The sequence below is a fragment of the Macaca nemestrina genome, chromosome X (genome assembly GCF_043159975.1).
Source record: "Macaca nemestrina isolate mMacNem1 chromosome X, mMacNem.hap1, whole genome shotgun sequence".
NCBI classification, from domain to species: Eukaryota; Metazoa; Chordata; class Mammalia; order Primates; family Cercopithecidae; genus Macaca; species Macaca nemestrina.
The window spans coordinates 9,062,357-9,084,094 of record NC_092145.1 but is presented as its reverse complement, the minus strand read 5'-3'; the positions used below and the strand labels follow the sequence as shown (position 1 = coordinate 9,084,094).

General features: G+C 35.0%; 1 protein-coding gene across 1 annotated transcript; it reads right to left on the bottom strand.

Annotated features, from left to right (window-relative positions):
- Positions 1–9,852: 9,852 nt before the first annotated feature.
- On the bottom strand, positions 9,853–10,590 carry LOC139360767 (uncharacterized protein CXorf51A-like). The gene is made up of 2 exons (XM_071088692.1): positions 10,403–10,590; positions 9,853–10,212 (listed from the first exon to the last, which is right to left on the bottom strand). Exons 1-2 carry the CDS (start codon positions 10,532–10,534, stop codon positions 9,988–9,990), a joined length of 357 nt encoding a protein of 118 aa, XP_070944793.1. The 5' UTR covers positions 10,535–10,590; the 3' UTR covers positions 9,853–9,987.
- Positions 10,591–21,738: the final 11,148 nt, after the last annotated feature.

The following is a 21,738-nucleotide window of genomic DNA, read 5'->3' as shown; positions in this document are numbered from 1 at the left end:
ATTAAACAGCACAGTATTATTGTGTATTTCAAAATAGCTAAAAGAGAAGAGTTGAAATGTTACCAACACAAAAAAATGATAAATGAGGTGTTGGATAGCCTAAATATCCTGATTTGACCATTTTACATTGTATGAATATAACAAAATATCACATGTACCCCATAAATAGGTACAAATATTATGTATCAATAAAAAAGTATAGATTCTGTCTTCCACTTCTGCTTAAGGCATGGGGATTGAATTAACACACTCACATCTTAATGATAATAAAGATTCAGATGAACTACAAAATCGTAACTTTTCTTGAGTCCATCAGGGAGCTGATATTGCAAACAAGGGATGCTTCTTTCTCCCCAGTGAGAGATGAGACACACATACTGTCTCATCTAAGACGGAGCACCAGAATAATATATTACTGTCATTAGAGTAGGTAAGAAAACATCAGAAACATTCTGAATGAATTAATTAAGGCTGAGTGTGTGTTAGTTGACAGTAACAAACGCCTGGGACGAACAGACACAAAATGAATTAAAATTAGCTTTTGGACTCTTTTTTTCATGGATCTTCAATATTTTCTCAAGAGAAAGATTGGAGGCAGGGCAGGGGACCAGAGAGAACCTCCCTTGTTGGTACAAGCATACAACAAGGGATCAGATGCCACTACAGGAAAGATACGAAGTCCTGCATCAACCACTGCTTGAATCTTGTTTCAAAATATTTAACTTGCTGGTGAAAGGGCAGTAAACGGTGTCATCCCCAGGGCACAGGTAAAGACAGATTGTTACTAGAGGCAGGACAGAGGAAAGGTAAAACTCTTCATGTCTAGAGCAAGGGTAGGTAACAGTACAGGGCCCAGGATTACTTATCAATCCCATTAGAAGTCTCCTGCTGCTGGAAGGTGGAGTGAAATTTATCTCCCACACAAAACTCATAATACAAGATTCAGGTTTGGCTGCCATAAGGAATATGGCTCGGAAAACTGAGAAACACACATCTGAAGACCAGGTTCACAGGGCCTAACTGAGACTGAGTTTGAACCAGAACAATGGAGAACTCTCTCTCCATGTCCCTAACCTATCAAGCATAAATAACCAGCAAGAGCAGTCTACCACTAGTTTACTGGCAAAATTATGCAGAGACTCCCTGTATACAGCAGACATATAGAGACATCAGAAAGCTAAGGATATAGCACAAACTTTGAGAAAACCTCTACAGAAACTCCCAGCACTCAATCTCAAGACAAGCTAATGATAGAGGATGTCGCCAGTGAATACCCACAAGGTAACCATAAAAAAAATAAAACATAAAACCTCAACCTAACTCCTGACTAGATTAATTTAGTTCCCCACATGAATTTCCTGAAAAGGACATATAAATTTCTAGATGTAAATGCTATTTGCCTTGGTTTTTCTTATTCTACATATGAAGATGTTTGGCTTTCAACTAAAAACATTACAAGACAAAAAAAAAAAAAAAAGCAAAAACATCCCATTTTGAAGAGACAAATCAATATAATCAAATTCAGAGATCAATCAGATGTTGAAAGAAGCAGACAAAGATTTTAAAATAACCAATATGAATATGATAATCTAATAGAAAATGGGGACAACATGCATAAACACCTAGAGAATTTCAGCAGAAACATGGAAATTATGAGAAAGACACAAATAGAAATTCTAGAGAAAAAAGAGCGTAATATCAGAGATAAGGAATTAGTATGAGAGGTTTATAAGTTGACATTATATAGCCAAAGAAATAATCATGGAACATAAAATGGATGAATATAAATTATCCAACCTGCATGTAAATATTTTTAAAAGCATGTAAAAAGGGAGGAGAATTGCATATCCAAGAGCTCTGAGGTGATATCAATAAATCTAACATACACGTTATAAGTGTAGTTGTAATTCCAGGAAAAGAAAAAAAGGAACAGTGTAAATGAAATGTTTGAAGAGACAATGGTCAAGAATTTTCTGGAAATAAAGGAAGACATTCAATCCACAAATGCAAGCAAGATACATAACTCCACCTCTCTGTTTCTTTTTTTCTCATTTCCCATCTCTTTCTCTCTGTCTGCGACAAACCAAAGAGAAAAATCAAATTACACTCAGAGTAAAAAATATGAGACTTATTACAGACTTCTCCCCAGAAACAATGAAAAAAAGAAAAAAATAGTCATTTTGATGTATAAATACAATAAAACTGTCAATCTAGAATTCTATGCTTATTGAACATTTTTTAATAAGATGAAATCAAATATACTTTTAGACAAAAACAGCTGAGAGATTTTCTATCAGGAGAGATGCACTAAAAGAATTGACAAAGGAAGTTCTTAAAGCAGAAGGAGCATGATATCAAGCAGGAATTTGAATGTACACAAAGAAATGAAAAGCTCCAGAGAAGATAAAAATATCATCATATAAAACGTTATCTCTTATGTTTGACTTTACTAAAAATAACTGAATTTCTAAAGTAACAGTAGTAACAATATATTGTGCTGTATAAATAAAACAAATAAGTAATGACACAAACAATAACAGTTAAAAACTGTATCTACCTGGTGTCTTTCTTGCTATTAATACACATGAAGTAGAGTAACATTAATACATATGAAGTAGAATAACATTTGAATATACCCTGTGATATGTTCATTGTGTGTATTGTAAACCTTTAAAAAATGACTAAATCATAGGTACAAAAAGTAAACTAATAGTGTAGTCAAAGCAGAATAATAAAGAACATTCATTTAGTATCTGCAGAAATGGTAATATAAAGTAAGTGACAAATGGAACAAGTAGAAAACTAGTAAATTGGTAGAGGTATATTCAGCTATATCAATAACTGGATTACATATAAATTGTTAAAATATCCCAATTTAAATGAAAGAAATTTCCAGATTGGACACAGAATAAGACATAACTAAAGGTTATATGGAAGAATGTTCTTTTAAATATAAAGATGTAGACGGTTTAAAATTAAAAGGATGGAAACATATTTACCATAAAACCTCAAGTTAAAAAATAACTAGATTGGCCACATTAATATAAGATGAAGTAGATTTTTTATAAAAAAGAATAATACTAGGGAGAAAGATGGATATTACATATGAATAAAAAACACTGATTTACCAAGAAAACATAATGATCTTAAACATTTAGGCACCTACCAACAATGCTTAAAATTACATGAATGAAAAACTGATAGAATTGAAGAAGAAATAGACAAATCCACAATGATAGTTGAAGATCTCAAGACTCTTCCCTCAGTTACTGATAAAAACAAGTAGGAAGCACATACATAAGGCTATACAAGACCTAACAACCTTGTTAATGGATCTAACCTATTTGGCATTTGTAGATGAAGCTACACAATAGCAGCATAATATGTATTCTCTTTAAGTACACATGTAACATTCACAAAGATCAACCATAATATGGGCCATAAAGCAAAAAGTTACAAAAATTGAAAATATACAAATCATGTTCAGTAATATTTTAGAATGCTTAAAAAGAAACCAATGAACAAAAATAAAAATCTAACAAACAAAAAATCACTGACTCTACCAAATGCTGATGAAGATGTTGAGCAACATGGTTGATGGAATTGTGAAATGCTACATCTCCTCAGGAAAAAAGTTTAACATTTCTTATAAAGTTAAATATATGCTTGCTATGAATTACATAACTCACTACTGCATGTTGAAGAGAAATAATAATGTAAAAATACACAAAAATCTGTACAAGGATGTTTCTTTTATTTTTATTATAATTTCCAAAGCTTAGGAAAAAACTGAAGTTCATCAGTTAGTGATTAGATTTTTTAAAATTCTGAGAAATCCCTACAGTGGAATACTACTTGGCAGTGAATAGGAAGGAAGAAGTAGGTTCTGGCCAGAAGATAATAAGGTAAAAATATCTGTACATAACATGTAAACATAGGAAGATTTTGAAATGTGGAAAGAAGAATATGGCAGAATACAAAGGGGACTTTGGGACTTCAGGAACTACATGGCATTTATTTCCGTGAGTTTTCTAATTAGCTTTCATAGATCTTAAAGGAGTACTACAGCAGTCTCCAATCTGGTACCAGCAACAGGCACAGGCAAAAAGAAAAATCTTGACGAAAAACCTGTTTTCCCTCCTTGTACAAAGGTTTTGGTCTGTTTTATAACAGAAAAAATAAAATTTCTCCATTCTGTCTTTGTTCATCTTTGGTTTTGTAATATATACAATCAAGCATTATATTGATAATTTACCACAACAACCGTACTACCTCCAAACTTTATTTAAAACTACCTCCCACATACCCTGAACGTTGTTTCTGGTAAATAACTTTATCCTGGATTTCTTTGTCATATCTGTCTGACAGAGTATTACAACAGAGTTCTGTCCTCGTAGCATACTATACAACATGTGAATGTTAACAATATGATTAGCCTGTAGTTGTAGGTAAAGAACATTAAATTCTGAAGCTCCTTGTCATAGATTCACTTGATATTTTCAAATTTATAATCATAAAAGCCTAGAGGAAATTTTACAGACACACTATACTGGTTTCTGGGGAATTTTTTCTGTGTTCAGCAGCACATCAATAATCTCTGGCTTATCCGCTCCTTGGACAATCAGAAAAAGAATAGCAATCATACTTGATAATGAAGAAATGCCTAGCCAATCATTTCAAACTAACGTTCACTAGAAAGGTTCTTGCCATCTCTCCTCACCCAGGCTCTGGCCCATTAGTGGTACTTGAGAAGACAGAATAATGCTCTGAAAATTAATAATTCCATCGGCCATATCCCTTTTATACAAGTTTCTGGAATCATGTGTGCAAACATACTTCTGAGCTGCATAATTCATGGCTACACTATTTAGATAAGCATGAGGGAAATAATAGCGGTAAGTCCTCTCAAACAACGGAACCTAACACTGAAGCTAGGTTCTACAAGGGCCCAGGCCAGTATGTGAACATCTGATTGAAAATATGGGTATAATGTATCTCTTTAGTAACATTGTTTACTTCATCTTTTTATGTTAAAATCCTTTGAATTGTTGCCTCTTGAAAAGTGAGAATCAGGTCAAAAGAAATGACCTGTGAAATTACAGATAGATACAAATAATCTCAATATATGGAATGTACACCCAGAATATCCTGGTAATGATTGCTTTAAGAAATGGTATACTGATTTTTACTTGCCAAAAGACACTGACTCCTTTATTTTCCTCCACTAATGATAGTCGAATGTCTGTCTCCTTCCTACTAGTCAGTCTTGGTTAGAACATCAAAGAGTTTCTCTTCAATGGAATTGTTTATATTTTCCTGACTCACAAAGCCCTGGTATCCCCAGTCCAGATAAGTTATTATTAGGAATGTCTTTGGTCATGAGCACTGAAATCAAATGCATGCTCAGGTTTTACAGCTCCTGAATAATTTACTCTGATATTTGAGTCCTTGTTGTTGGCTGTCATTGACCTATTCCTTCTTAAGTCTATGCACCTCCTGCTCTAGTTCTCGTACTCTTCTTAGGAGGTTTTCAGTCTAGTTTCGGTCTTTGTCAATTTCATCCATGATATGACAACCTCAGGAATAAGCAAATCGTATAGGTCCACTCCATCTTCTAGTCATTAATCATACCTGTAGCCAATTCTCTGATTGGATTGTTCTGTGCCTTTATACTGTTGAATATGGAGAGTTCTTTACATATTCTAGATACAATACCTCTGTCAGATATGTTATTCTCATTTTCTCGTAGTCTACAGCACGTGTTTTCATCCTCCCTACAGGGCCTTTCACAGATCAAAAGTTGTTAATTTTGATGAAATCTACTTTATCAAATTTCTTCTTTCATGAATCGTGCTTTTGGTATCAAGTCTAAGAACTCTTCACTGGGCCTTAGAGACCAAATATTTTCTCTACAATTTTATACTTTTACATTTTACATTTCAATCTGCCATCCACTCTAAGTTACTTTTTATATAGGGTGTGAGATTTGTGACAAGGTTCATTTTTTTGAATATGGATGTCTAATTTCTCCAGGATCATTTGTTAAAAATACTATTGTTCCTCCAATGAAATGCTTTTGCATTTTTGACAAAAATAGTCAGGTATATTGGTTTATATATCAAGCAGGAATTTGAATGTACACAAAGATGAACCAAAGATATTGGTTTATATACCTGACTATTTTTTTTGATGAAGATGTGGAGCAACATGGTTGATGGAATTGTGAAATGCTACATCTCCTATGCTACATCTCCTATGTCTATTTCTTAGTTCTCTATTCTGTTTCATTGACCTATGTGTCCATCACTTGGCAAACACTATGCTCTCTTCATTACTCTGGCCATATATTAAGCCTTAATATGAAGTAGGGTGATTCTTCCTGCTTTATTCTTGTGCTATCTTTGTAGTTTTGCTTGCAAGGTGATATTGAACTCATAAAATGAGATGCAAAATGTCCCATTCTCTTCAATTTTGTGATAGAAATTGTAAGTTGGCACTAACTCTTTTTTAAGTATTTGGTAGAATGTTCCAATGAAACCATATAGGCCTAAGTATTTCTATTTTAAAAATTCATTGTATTAGTCCATTTTCATGCTGCTGATAAAGACATACCTGATATGGTTTGGCTGTGTTTCCACCCAAATCTCAACTTGAACTGTATCTTCTGGACTTCCCATGTGTTGTGGCAGGGACCCAGGGGTAGGTAATTGAATCATGGGGGCCGGTCTTTCCTGTGCTATTCTCATGGTAGTGAATAAGTCTCATGAGATCACATGGGTTTATCAGGGGTTTCCGCTTTTGCTTCTTCCTCATGTTTTTCTCTTGCTGCCACCATGTAAGAAGTGCCTTTTACCTCTCACCATGATTCTGAGGCCTCCTCAGTCATACGGAACCATAAGTCTAATTAAACATCTTTTTGTTCCAGCCTCAGGTAAATAAGTATTTAACAAACTGTGGTACATCTATACCACAGAATATTACTTACCAATCAAATAAACAAACAAACAAAAAAAACAACTATAATGCACACAGCAACTTGAATGGGTCTCAAGATATTTATTCTGATTAAAAAAAATTATCTCAAAAGTTTACATAGTGCATTATTCAATTTATGTGACATTCCTATAATGATACAATTAGAAAGATGAAGAACAATTTACTGAGTTCCAGGGATGGGGAAGGGGAAGAAGTGGCTGTGGTTATAAGTAGTTAGTGTGAGGGTGCTTCATGATGTAAATTTTGTGTATCCTGACGACAGTGGTAGTTATGAAAAATCCTATAGGTGATAAAATTACATAGAACATAACACACACATACCTACACACACATTTGTGCATGTAAAACTAGTGAAATCTGAATGAGGTAAATGGATTTTATTGATGTTGATCTATTAATGTGATACTGTACTATGTTTATAGCACACATTACCATCAGGAGAATCTGGGTGAAGGGTATAAGGCATCTCTCTATTTCTCCCAGTTGCCTGTAAATCTACAATTATCATGAAAAAATAAAATTCAAGTTAGTTTGGGGTATCATTTTAGTGCTGATAAACTCTCGATAAAATAATAAAAACTAACATAAAAATATAATACTGATGTATGAAACAACATTAATGACACTCAAAATTATGCTGAATGGAAGAAGCTAGATAAAATTAAGTACATAAGCTGATCCCATTAATCTGAAACTCTAGAATTGTAAACTAACCCGTAGAGACAGAAGGCAGATCAGTGATTGGGAATTGGGAAGAAGTGGGAGGAAAAAACACAAGGTGGCAAAAAAAAAAAAAAAAAAAAAAAAAAGAAAGAAAACATCCAATGTGGTGATGGATAATGTTCTTATTTTAATTGTGGTGATGGTTTCACAGGTGTGTATGTGTCAACTCTAATTAATTGTATATTATAGTCAGTTATATCTCAATAAAGCTGTTTAAAACAAAACCAAAAGATGCCAGACACTAGGACCAAAGTGTGAAGTATTTGAAGAAAAAAAGTGTTCTACCTTTGACATAATTAGTGTATTTAAAACCAAATGGGAAATGCTTTTTAATGCCCCCTCCTCAGTAGAACATATTTTCAGTAATAATCATAAATTAAAACAAGAAATAATAAGGATTAATAAAGAAATATGGTGTGTTTCTAGTGAGCATTATACATATATGTATTAGTAAAAGTAAAATATAAAATGGTATTTTAAGAAAACTAAAAATCATGCAAAATGGACAAATTAGTCAATTAATAAATTATCCAAATATGTAACATTTTATTTCCTTGAATTGGTCTGTAGTTTTAAAATAACTATTAAACAATTAAAGAAGAATAAATTTTACTTTTAAAGATATAGTTCAAATTTACAAAGTATTTTTTGTTTAAATGAAGCAAAGATTTGAACTTCTCAAACATTTATACCTTGTCATTCATACTTTGTTTCATTAACTTAGGCATCATCCAAACTAGTGGTCACATGGAAAGACAGCACATGAAAAACTCAGATTATTTATTCTTTTATTTTAAAATCAATCGCTGTACTATTATTGTTTTAGAAATATTGTTTAAATGCTGGTGTATGTGTGTCATACAGGACCATGGATTATGGCTCAAAGTGCACTGCAAGAAATACCAGATCCTTAGGAGCTTGCTTTAGAAGGAAAAAGCAACTGAGTCAGGTGATATCTGAGGCCAATGGTATAACAGGAAATTATCTGCATTAATTTCCTTGTAGAATACAATAAGTCTTCATTAAAATATAATGAGAAATTGTGCTGTTTTTAGACCACTCCCATAGACACATGATTAAAACATATTGACCACAGCAATCTTTTAAAAAGTAAACCAACAAAACAAAGTATTTTTGGGAAGGAAAGATAGTTCTAAGAAGCTGGACTAGAAAAAAAAAAAAGAGTACATACCTTATGATTCTATTCTTATAAACCTCTAGAAAATGGAAACAGATAGTGAACAAATCAGTGGGTCTTTTTTAGAATGATGGTGGAGGTAAGGGCAGGGAAGAATTGCCAAAGGGCATGAGAAAACTTCAGGGGGTAATGGGTTTGTTCACTCTTATAGTTGTGATGGTTTAACAAGTGCAGATGTGACAAAACTCATCAAACTGTATACTTTTTCAGCATGTGCAGTTTGTCATATGTCAATTATACTTCAGTAAAGCTGTTGAAAAATGATATTCTCTTTAGGGATAAAAACAACTTTGGAAAAATAAAAATAAAAGATGGAGAGAGAGAGAGCTATCTTGTTTTAAAATTCTGTGTAGACACTGCTCTCATTCACTGCCTGCACTAGAGGTAGACCACTCCCATTACCCTGCTCCACCCTAAGCTTCTTAAGAAGGTGAGCTAGTCAGTGTTGGATTTGTGGCATCTAGTAACCATTATTTCAGTCCTTCAGGTGGTGCTGGTAACTTTTAGAGATGTTTGGCCCTTTGAAAGGCATTTGGTTGCTTATATCATAGGGTGGGGTGTATCTCATACCTACCATTATGAGGTAGATGGCCTGCAGGTTATTTGTCTATTTTGGGGGATAGTACTGCCACCCACACACCTCAGCCCATACAGGTTCTGACAATCAATACACTGAAGTCGCGCCCCTCTTTCCCCACCAAAACACACACAGGTAGAAACACCAACCCCCTTTACTCTGTGTGTATTAAAGTTTTCAGGAAATTTATCTTCAGTGCCTAGTCCTGAGCCAGACCTTATCCCCCAGTTTCCAGCTATGGACCTGTTGGTCTGGCCTCAAACCCCACAGAAGCCACCTCCCTGCCTTCTCACACACACCTCCCTCTTCCTGTCACTCCTTCCTTCCCCACCATCAAAGAACTCACAGAGACATATCCTTTGGATTCAGGTTGATTTTATTTTCATGGTTTTAACCTGTTGGTGTAGAATTCACTGTCTGTATGTTTGATGACTTTTCAGTGGCAGACCTCTAGAGACATCACAGAGCTGAGGTCTCTCTTCTCCCTTTGAAATTATTGGCTGCTCGTGTCATCACTTGAAACGGTGGCGTTCTCCACCGTCTCTTGGTCTTTGTCGGCCTCTTCTTTCTTCATTTTTTCTTTCAGCCGGCGATAGTGACCACGCGGTATTGTTCCTCTAGCTTTCTTAGGTTTTCCTGTAGGGGTGTTACTTTCAGAGGCTTTTTTGCTGGTGCTCCCTTGAAGGGGTCTTTTCGCCTTCATGGTGGTCTTTAGGCCCTATAGGGAGATCACAGTCAGGCCAGAGGGCATTGGTTTTGGAAAAGAAGGTGGGAAATGCATAGGACTGGGCTTCATGAGAAGGGGGTGAGTTGAGGAGGGGGTTTGTGTGAGGCAAGGAAAGGATAGGAGTCTTGGGGTGGCGGAATCAGTGGGGCAAAGAGAAGGGGCTTGGGCAGGATCATCTCACCTTAACGCCACATCTGGACCTTCGTTGACAGGGAGTCTTCCCCTTCTTCCTCCCTTTGGTACTTGGGATTGGTGGGGTCTGTTTGTCCACACCTTCATTAGGCTCCTGTGGTTCACTGGTCACCTTTGCCATGCTGAAGTGTCCCAGTGGTCTACTCAGAGCTCTTGATCATCCAATATATACCCCTCCCAGCACAATGAGGGGCCACACCCTTCAACTTTGATTGGTCAGCAAGGCACTCTCCCAGCCAATGAGAGCTAAGGGACACTAAGACATCACAAAGCACTACTCTTGTCACCTCTATGTGAGAGAGGGGTGGGGAGGTACCTGGGGAGTCTTAGTCATCAGAATGTACCATTCCTGCCACCTCTGTCTTGGGGGGGTGATATAAAGGCAAGGATAGCCTGGTGGTAGAAAAGAGGCTTTTCTGTAACAGCCTCTTCTATGCCTTCCCAACATGAACTACCATCCCTCCTCATATACCCATGTTCAATTGTGGTGGCCCACATAGCAGTTTCCTTTCATCTATTCCCCAAGGCCACACCTACTCATTGGTTTATTCTGCAGTCTCCCTCCCTAAGTCATTAGCTGTTATTTTTGATATTTTACCAAAAATCCCTCTAAAAAAAATGGCTATATTTCAATGTCGGTGGAGAAGTGAGTAATTCTACAAACAAAAGACAGTTCCCACAAAAAAAATCTTTCTACCTATCACATTTGGCATTGAAAGCAGCTTATTTTCATTAATTTCTGCTAGCCCTGCAATTGATAGAAAGGGATTAGAATTAACTGTCTATTTATGAAGGTTGCTTTTATCTTTACTTTTATCCTATTCTTGGACTCTAACCACATTATCATTATTGATTTTTGAAAGGTTATTTCGCTATTTTATTGGATTTTTCTTTCTGTCTTCCTAGTTTCTCTTACTAATTTCTTTCCCACCAAAAGGCACCTACATGTGACACACCTGATGTGTTTGAATGATTTTCTTTCATGTTTTTATTCTTGATAAACATATGGCTTTGTTAAACATGTGCATGTGTGAAAGTGTAGCATTGTACTTAAGCTGCTATATGCATCTCTTCTTCATTGCTTTTAATGTTGCATTGTGCTTGTTCCTTTTCTTTTTTTTTTTTTCTTTTTTTTTTTTCTTTTTTTGAGACGGAGTCTCTCTCTGTCACCCAGGCTGGAGTGCAGTGGGCGGATCTCAGCTCACTGCAAGCTCCGCCTCCCGGGTCTACGCCATTCTCCTGCCTCAGCCTCCCCAGTAGCTGGGACTACAGGCGCCCGCCACCGCGCCCGGCTAGTTTTTTGTATTTTTTAGTAGAGACGGGGTTTCACCGTGTTAGCCAGGCTAGTCTCGATCTCCTGACCTCGTGATCCGCCCGTCTCGGCCTCCCAAGCTTGTTCATTTTCCTCCCCCTTTGAGTGTAACCTATGTTGACGCTGTTCCTTACTGCTACTAATGGTGCCGCTATGAGCCTTGTTAGTAGCTCATGACCCTTTATGGAATTCTGCCCATGTTTCTTTAAGGTGTATGTTCAGGAATAGAATTTCTAGGTAATAGACATACATAATTGTCTTAGTCATTTCAGACTGCTATAAAAGAATGCTATAGACTGGGTAGCTTAAACAATAAACATTTATTTATCACAGCTCTAAAGGTTGGAACCGAAAAATCAGGGTGCCTCTGGTACCAATTTACTGTATTAGTCCATTTTCATGCTGCTCATGAAGACATACCCGAGACTGGGAAATTTAGAAAATAAAGCGGTTTAATAAGCTTACAGTTCCTCGTGGCTGGGTGCCTCACAATTATGACGCAAGTTGAAAGGCATGTCTCACATGGTGACAGATAAGAGACTTATTAAATTACAAATTCATTCTCTTTGTTGGTTATAGGACAAATTATATCACCTATATAATGTTATTAAATTTATTTTTGGCAGTTTGTGTTTTTTTTAAGGAATTGATCAATTTTTTCTATATTTTTGTATTCATGAGAATACAGTTGTTCACAGTATTCTCTTATTATCTATTTAATACCTGCAGAATCTGTAATGCTATTTCCTGTTTCATCCCTGATATTGTTTATTTGTTGTCTTCTTTTTTTTTTTTTTTTTTTTTTTTTTTTTTTTTTTTGAGACGGAGTCTCGCTCTGTCCCCCAGGCTGGAGTGCAGTGGCGCGATCTCGGCTCACTGCAAGCTCTGTCTCCCGGGTTCACGCCATTCTCCTGCCTCAGCGTCCGGACTAGCTGGGACTACAGGTGCCCACCACAGCACCTGGCTAATTTTTTGTATGTTTTAGTAGAGATGGGGTTTCACCGTGGTCTCGATCTCCTGACCTTGTGATCCACCCGCCTCGGCCTCCCAAAGTGCTGGGATTACAGGCGTGAGCCACCGCGCCTGGTGTGTTGTCTTCTTTTTTTTTTAAGCTGTCAGTTGTGCTAAAGTTTTACCAATTTTGTTGACGGTTTTAAAGAATAGCTTTTGGTTTAATTGATTTTCCTATTTTTGTCCTGCTTTTCATTTCATTGATTTTTGTTTTTATCTTTATGATTTACTTCCTTCCGTTTGCTTCAGGTTTATTATTCTCTTCCTTTTCTATATTCTTTAGGTAAGAAATTAGATCTCCAATTTGAGACATTTCCTTGTTTCTAATGTTAGCATTTAATGGCATAAATTTCTCTCTCAATACAACTTTAGCTGTATTCCACCTGTTTTAACATGTATATTTTCATTTTTATGTAGTTCACATATTTTTTATTTCCCTTGAGACTACTTCTTCACCCATTAATTATTATAAATTATTTAGAAATGCATAATTTAATTTCCAGTTGTTTAGTTTTTTGTATTTCATTATAGTTGCTTCTTTGATTCCATTTTGGTCATAGAATGTGTTGTCTACACAACACATTTCAATTATTTTAATTATTTATCAACAATTTCAATTATTTTAAATTTGGTAAGGTTTGTTTTATAGTCCATCACCTGGTCTATCTTGGTACATGTTCTGTGGACACAGGAAACAAATATATATTCTGCTGCTGTTCAAGGAACTGTTCTATATGTGTCAATTAGATACTGTTGATTGTTGCATTGTTCAGTTATTCTATTCTTGAGGATATTATGTCTACTACAAGTTCTGTCAGTTGCTGAGTGTTTAAATCCACCTGTAATTGTAAATAAGTCTATTTCTTCATTCATCTCTGTTAGTTTTTGCTTCATGTATTTGAAAGCTCTATTGTTTGGTTGCTACACATTCAGTATAGGTATATATTTGTGGTGGATTGATACTGGTATAATCATGTAAAGTCCTTCTTTGCCTTTATTAATTGTCTTTGCTGTGATATTTACTTTACGCCATATTAATATAACTATTCCTACTTTTTATTTTTAATCGTGGGAAAATACACCTAACATCAAATTTCTATCTGAACCAATTTTTATTGTATAATATTGTACAATTGTGTTAAGTATATTCACACAACAAATCCAAGAACTGTTGTCGTATTGCAAAACTGAAACTCTATTCCCATTACACAACTCCTCAACTCCTCCTCTTCTAGACCCTGACAACCACCATTCTACTTTTTGTCTCTTTGAATTTAATTATTCTAATTACTTCACATAATTACAATTTTACAGTATTTGTCTTTTGGTGACTGGCTTATTTTATCTATCATAATGCTCTCAAGGTTAATTTATATATAATGCCAGAATTTTATTCTTTGAAAAGGCTGAATAATATTTTATTGTATGTATATACTTCAATTTGTCTATCCATTGATGAACCCTTGTATGCTTCTATTTTTTGCTTATTGTGAGTAAGGTTGTTATGAACATGGGTGTACTGATGTATCTTCAAGACTCTGCTTTTAATTATGTTGAGTATATACCCAGAAGAGGAATTGCTGGCTCATGTGGGAATTCTGTTTTTACATTTTGAGGAACTACCATACCATTTTTCATAGTTGCCACACCATTTTACATTACTACCAACAATGCACAAAGGTTCCCCTTTTTCTACTTCTTCACCAGCACTTTTTATTTTCTGTTACTTTGATAGTAACCATCCTAATGGTTGTAAAATGGTATCTCATTGTGATTTTTATTTGTATTTACTTAATAATTCGTACTGTTCAGAATCCTTTAATGTGTTTATTGGTTGTTTGTATATTTTCTTTCCAGAAATGTCTATTTAATTCCTTTGCCTGTTTTTAAGTTAGGTTGTATTTCATCGTTAAGTTGTAGCTCTTTTCATATTCTGGATATTAACCACTCATCAGTTATATGCTTTGCAAATTTTTCCCCTATACAGCAGGTTGTCTTTCACTCTGTTGATTGTGTTCCTTGATCCACTTAAGATTCTCAACTGTCATACACTCAAATGTATCTATTTTTTTTGTTGTCCATTATTTTTGTGGAATAGCAAAAAAAAATTCATATCTAATAACAGGAAGCTTTTCTCCTATCTTTTGTTCGAAGGGGTTTAAAGTTTTAGCACACACATTTAAATCTTTCATCAATTTTCAGTTGATTTTTGTATATAGTAAGGGTCCAATTTCATTCTTCTGCATGTGAATATCCAACTTTCTCAACGTCATTTATTGAAAAGACTGTCTATCCCCATTAAGTGGTCTTAGCACCCTTGTCAAAAATAACTTGACTGTATATATGAAAGTTTATTTCTGGCCTTTCTATTCCATTTCACTGGTCTATGAGACTGCCTCTATGCCAATACCACACTGTTAAATTACTATAGCTCTGTAATAAGTTTTTAACATGAAGAAGTGTGACATCTCCAGCTCTGTTTTTCTCAAAATTGGTTTGACTATTAAGAATCCCTTTAGATTCCATATAAATTTTAGAATAAATTTGGTATTTAAAAAATCATTGGAAAATTTGATAGGAATTACACTAAATTTGTAGATCTCTCTTGCTGGCATTGCCATCTTAACAACATTAATTATTCAACTCATGAATATGAATGTCTTTCCATTTATTTGTGTCTTCCTTAATTTTGGGGGTCAATATTTTGCAGTTTTCAGTGTACAAGTATTTTGCCTCCTTGGTGAAGTTTATTTCTAAGTATTTTTTTCACGCTTTTATAAAATGGAATTGTTTCCTTAATTTCTTTTCCTTATTGTGTATTATTCACATAGAGAAATGCACCTAATTTTTTCAAGCTGATTTTATGTTCTGCGACTTCACTAAATTTGTTGATTCATTCTAAAAGAGTTTTTGTGTGCATTTTTAATGTTCTCCATATACAAGATCTTCTTATCCAATTGTTAGTCACTCTTGCTTTTTAAAATAAATATATTCAAGGCATACATTTTCCATTGTTTTACTTTCATTCTATCAATGTCACATAGTGTGTTTATTTTAGACAGCATAATTTTTTTTTCTTTGATACAGAGGTGAGATTCTTTTGCTCAGGCTGGAGTGCACTGTCTCGATCTCAGCTCACTGCAGCCTTCCCCTCCTGGGTTCAGGCAATTCTCCTGCCTCAGCCTCTCAAATAGCTGAGACTACAAGCACCCACAACCATGCCTGGTTAATTTTTGTATTTTTAGTAGAGATGGAGTTTCACCATGCTGGCCAGCCTGGTCTCTAACTCTTGACCTCAAGTGATCTGCCTGCCTTGGCCTCCCAAAGTGCTGGGATTACAGGCATGAGCTAATGTGTTAGGCCAGACAGCATATTGATGAACCATTTTTCATCCACACAATTAGTTTATGTCTTTTAATTACTATACAAAGACTATTTACTTTTAAGGTAATTATTTGTATTGATAGTAAAGCTAAAGTCTGTCATTTTATTTATTTGCTTTCTGTTTATGTTTCCTGCTTGTCATTCTTCCATTTTTCTTTGCATACCTTCCTGAGACTTACCTGATATTTTTTTAGAGTTGTAACTTGACTGACTTACAGTGTTTTTGAGTGTATCACACTGTATAGTTTTCTTAGTTGTTACACTGGATATTATAATATGTAGTTAATCACAGTCTACAGGTATCAAGATTTTACCACTTTGAATGAAGTGTAAAATCCTTACTTGATTTACATCTGTTTATCCTCCAACATTAAAAATATAATCATATGAAGTATTTATATACATTGAGCAATATGTGAAATATTGTTTTAATTTTTGCTTCACCATAAAAATATAACTTAAGAAACTCTCAAGGGCAAGGATATTATATGATATTTATGCCCATTTTTATTCATGCTGATGTTTTTTCTTTTTAAAGTTCCTAGCCTTCTTTTATCATTTTCTGCTTTATAGATCTTCCTTTAGCCAATCCTTAAGAATAGATTTGCTAGCAAAAACATATAGTTTTTCCTCATCTGACAATATCTTATTTTCCTCTTTATTCCAGAAGAATATTTTTGCTGGAAACAGAATTTATACTTGGCAATTTTTACAACACCTGAAATGCCCAATTCCACTTCAAACTGGCCTTCATAGTTTTAGAAGATAAATTCATTGTCATTCAAATATCTGTGTTCCCATAATAATGTGTATTTTGTCTCTGGCTGCTCTGAAGACTTTTCTTTGTCTATAGATTTGAAACCATAAATTATGATATGTCTTGGCATGTTTTTGTGTGTGTTTATTCTATTTGGACTTCTCCTAGGCTCCTGAATCTGTTGGTTTATGTGTCCCTGTACATTTGAGAAGATATATGCGCTATTTCTTTAAACACTTTTTGGTTCCACTTTGTCTCTGATCTCTTTTTGAGATACTGATGATATAAATTTAATTTTTTTGTCATCCCACAAAGTGCTAAGTAGATTTTCATTTTTGTTTTTAATTTGTTTTCTTTCTGTTTCTCCCATTGGGTAAATACTACTGATCTGTCCTCAAATTCACTGATCCTTTCCTTGTCATCTTGACTCTGGATGAGCCCATTCAGTGAGGTTTTTATTTTTATTTTTTTCCTAATTTCAGTTATGGTATTTTTCACTTCTATAATTTTCATTTGTTTTTTTATAACATCTTTTTTTGTGGAGTTATTTAAAATTAGTAGCTGCTTTTTGAAGTATTTTTGTGATGGCTGATTTAAAGTTCTTGTCAGTTACCCTCAACCTATGATTCATCTTCTGTTGGCCTCTGCTGATTTTGTGCATGTTCAATTATTGGATGGGCCCTACCAATACCATTCAGATCAAATTTGAATGCTGACTCCCATTGTCTTATTAAAGACATATGGAGGAAAGCCTTAACTCTCTGCTTAGCCTTGCCGATATCTTCTCATTGAAAGTGGGTCACTAACTTATACCACCACCTTGCCTCCGAAAAGAAGGGTAAGTTCAGCTCCCTGATGTGTCCTCCTGTCCCCAAGAAGGAGATAAGTAGAGGGCTGACTCTCACTGCTTTGTTGCTGCTTTTTGGGTATGGAAACTAAACACCCTAGTGAATACAGCTGACACCAAGGGAGGGGAAGGAAGGTAGTGGAATGCTAATAAACCTCATCTTTTAACACCCCATTCTGCCTCACTGATATCAGGCAGGTATAGCAATTCAGCTTCCCAGTGGGTTCCACTAACTCCAGGGGTGATTAGAAAGTGAACAAGTCAACTGTTTTGTTCAGTCTCATTGATGTCTGGTGGGATTAGAAGCTCAGCTCTCCGCTAGTCCCCACTAAGAAAAATGAGTGGTGGTGAAGCATAATGGTGAATAATTACACTGCCTTGCACAGCTTCATGAAGTCTGATTGCTACCATATGAGTTTAGAAGCTCATCTAGCCTCTGAGTACTATTGCCATTACATACACAACTCTGTTGTTTGGAGAACTGTAGTAGAACCCATTTCTACCAGCCAGGAGATGCAAGATCAACTGCCCCTGAGTTTCAGTAACACTACCAAGACAAAAAAAAAAAAAAAATCACATCTTGATTTGGGATGTATATTGGGGCCATTCTTGCATTGCTATGAAGAAATATCTGAGGCTGGGTAATTTATTTTAAAAAGAGGTTTGATTGGTTCATGATTCTGCAGACTGTACAGGAAACATGGTGCTGACATCTGTTTGGCTTCTGGGGAAGCCTCAGGAAGGTTTTACTAATGATAAAAGGTGAAGCAGGAGCAGGCACATCACATGGTGAAAGCAGGAGCAAGAGAGGCGGTGGGAGGTGCTCCATACTTTTAAACAATCGGATCTCATACAAACTCATTATCAAGAGGATAGCATCAAACCATGAGGAATCTGGCCCCATGACTCACACGCTTCTACTGGCCCCCACCTTCAACACTTGGGATTACATCCCAACATGATATTTGGGTGGAACAAATATCCAGACTATATTGGTGGGGTCCAGGGCTGGGTGCAAGATTAGCTGCCTTCTTGACTTCACTGAAATTGTGTGTCTGGAAGAGAAGCTTTTTCTCTGGTGTTTGGTGGGAATAGGATGGGTGTTGCAAAATGTTTTCTGCTATGTTGGGCCATGCCTTTTCTGGTCTTCTGGTTAAGGAAAATAGGTTTTTCATCATGATTTTTCTCTTTGTGCCTGTTGCTGGTACCAGATTGGAGACTGCTGTAGTACTCTTTTAAGATATACGAAAGCTAATTAGAAAACTCATGGTAATAAGTGCCATGTTGTTCCTGAAGTCCCAAAGTCCTCTTTGTATTCTGCCACATTCTTCTTTCCACATTTCAAAATCTTCCTATGCTTGCATGTTATGTACAGATATTTTTACCTTATTATCTTCTGGCCAGAACCAGACTTCTTCCTTCCTATTCACTGCTAAGTAGTATTCCACTGTAGGGATTTATCAGAATCTTTAAAAATCCAATCACTAATTGACAAACTTAAGTTTTTTTCTAAGCTTTGGAAATTATAATAAAGATAAAAGAAATATTCTTGTACAGATATTTTCATATATTTGCATAATTATTTCTCTTCATCATCCAGGATTGAGTTATATAATTCATAGCAAGTATATATTTAACTTTATAAGAAATGTTAAACTTTTTTCCTGAGTAGATGTAGCATTTCATAATTCCACCAACGATGTTGCTCCACATCTTCATCAGTATTTGGTAGAGTAATCAGTATTTGTTTTTTTTGATTGTTAGTTTTTTATTGTTGTTGTTCATTGGTTTGTTTTTAAGCATTCTAAAATATTATTGAACATGATTTTTATATTTTCAATTTTTGAAACTTTTTGCTTTATGGCCCATATTATGGTTTATCTTTGTGAATGTTACATGTGTACTTAAAAAGAATGCATATTCTGGTGCTATTGTGTAGCTTGATCTAAAAATGTCAAATAGATTAGAACCATTGACAAGGTTGTTAGGTCTTGTATATCCTTATTATGTGCTTCCTACTTGTTTTTATCAGTAACTGAAGGAAGAGTCTTTAGCTCTTCAGCTGTAATTGTGGCTTTGTCTATTCTTCTTCAATTGTATTAGTTTTTCATTCATGTATTTTTAAGCGTCATTGGTAGGTGCTTAAATGTTTAAGATCATTATGGTAAACCAATCATGGGTAAACCAATGGTTTTTATTCCTATGTAATACCCATATTTCTCCCTAGTAATATTCTTTTTTTAAAAAAAACCTACTTCGTCTTATATTAATGTGGCCAATCCAGTTATTTTTTAACTTGAGGTTTTATGGTAAATATGTTTCCATCCTTTTAATTTTAAACTATCTACATCTTTATATTTAAAAGAACATTATTCCATATAACCATTAGTTATGTCTTATTCTGTGTCCCATCTGGAAACTTCTTTCATTTAAATTGGGATATTTTAACAATTTATATGTAATCCAGTTATTGATATAGTTGGATATACTTCTACCAACTTACTTGTTGTTTTCTACTTGTTCCATTTGTTACTTGATCTTTATTACCATTTCTGCAGATACTAAATGAATGTTCTTTATGATTCTGCTTAAAGTACACTCTTAGCTTATTGTTTATACCTATGTTTTTAGTTTTTTTCCTAAGTTTTACAATACACACAATGAACATATCACAGTGTATATTCAAATATTATTCTACTTCATATGTATCAATAGCAAGAAAGACACCATGTAGATCCAGTTTTTACCTGTTATTATTTGTGTTATTACTTATTTGTTTTATTTGTATAGCTAGAAAGTCAGTTAATTTTAGTAAAATTAAACATAAGAAATAATGTTTTGTATAATGATATTATTTTTATCTTCTCTGGAGGTTTTCATTTCTTTCTTTACTTTATTTTTTTTATTTTTTTATTTTTTTTGAGATGGAGTCTCGGTCTGCCACTTAGGCTGGAATACAGTGGCATGATCTCTGCTCACTGCAACCTCTGCCTCCCGGGTTCATGCAGTTCTCCTGCCTCAGACTCCCGAATAGCTGGGACTACAGGTGTGTTCCACCATGTCCAGCTAATTTCTGTATTTTCAGTAGAGATGGGATTTCACTATGTTGGCCAGGCTGGTCTCGAACTCCTGACTTCAAGTGATCCACATGCCTTGGCCTCCTAAAGTCCTGGGATTACAAGTGTGAGCCACAGCACCTGGCCTGGAGCTTTTTATTTCTTTGTGTAGATTCAAATTCGTGCTTGATATCATGCTCCTTCTGCCTTAAGAACTTTCTTTATCATTTCTTGTAGTACATCTCTCCTAGAAGAAAATCTCTCAGCTATTTTTGTCTAAAAAATTTAATTTGTAATTTGTTTATCTCACAATCGCATCATTCTCATCGCTCAGACTGGAGCACAATAGTGCGATCTCGGCTCACTGCAATCTCTGCCTCTTGGGTTCAAGTGATTCTCCTGTCTCAGCCTCCCGAGGGGCTGGGATTACAGGCACCCACCACCACACCCAGCTAATTTATGTATTTTTAATAGAGACAAGGTTTCACCATGTTGGTCAGGCTGGTCTCGAACTCCTGACCTTAGGTGATCCGCATGTCTTGGCCTCCCAAAGTGCTGGGATTACAGGCGTGAACCACAGTGCCTGGCCAAAATTCAATATGGATCTTAAATGTTTGCATGCACATGGTAAAAAAATAAAATCACCATCACGTGATTAAAATTAACTTTTGGAGTGAAAGATCTGTAGAGAAGATTATTAAATATTTCTTTATAAATTGATAGTTTTACTGAGCATTTACTATATTTGATATGAAAATTAAATAGAACATTTTATATTTAAGTAACTTGCTATGAAATGTTAGGCAAATCATTTAGGGTAGGATGATTTCCACTGTTTTCACAGAAAATTTTCACAGATAATTTACGGATAGTATGAGTAATACAGGTAATATTAAGAGCAATATTAGTAGTAATGGTCTTAATGGGGATTAGGATAAAAAATATAAAAAGAATAAAC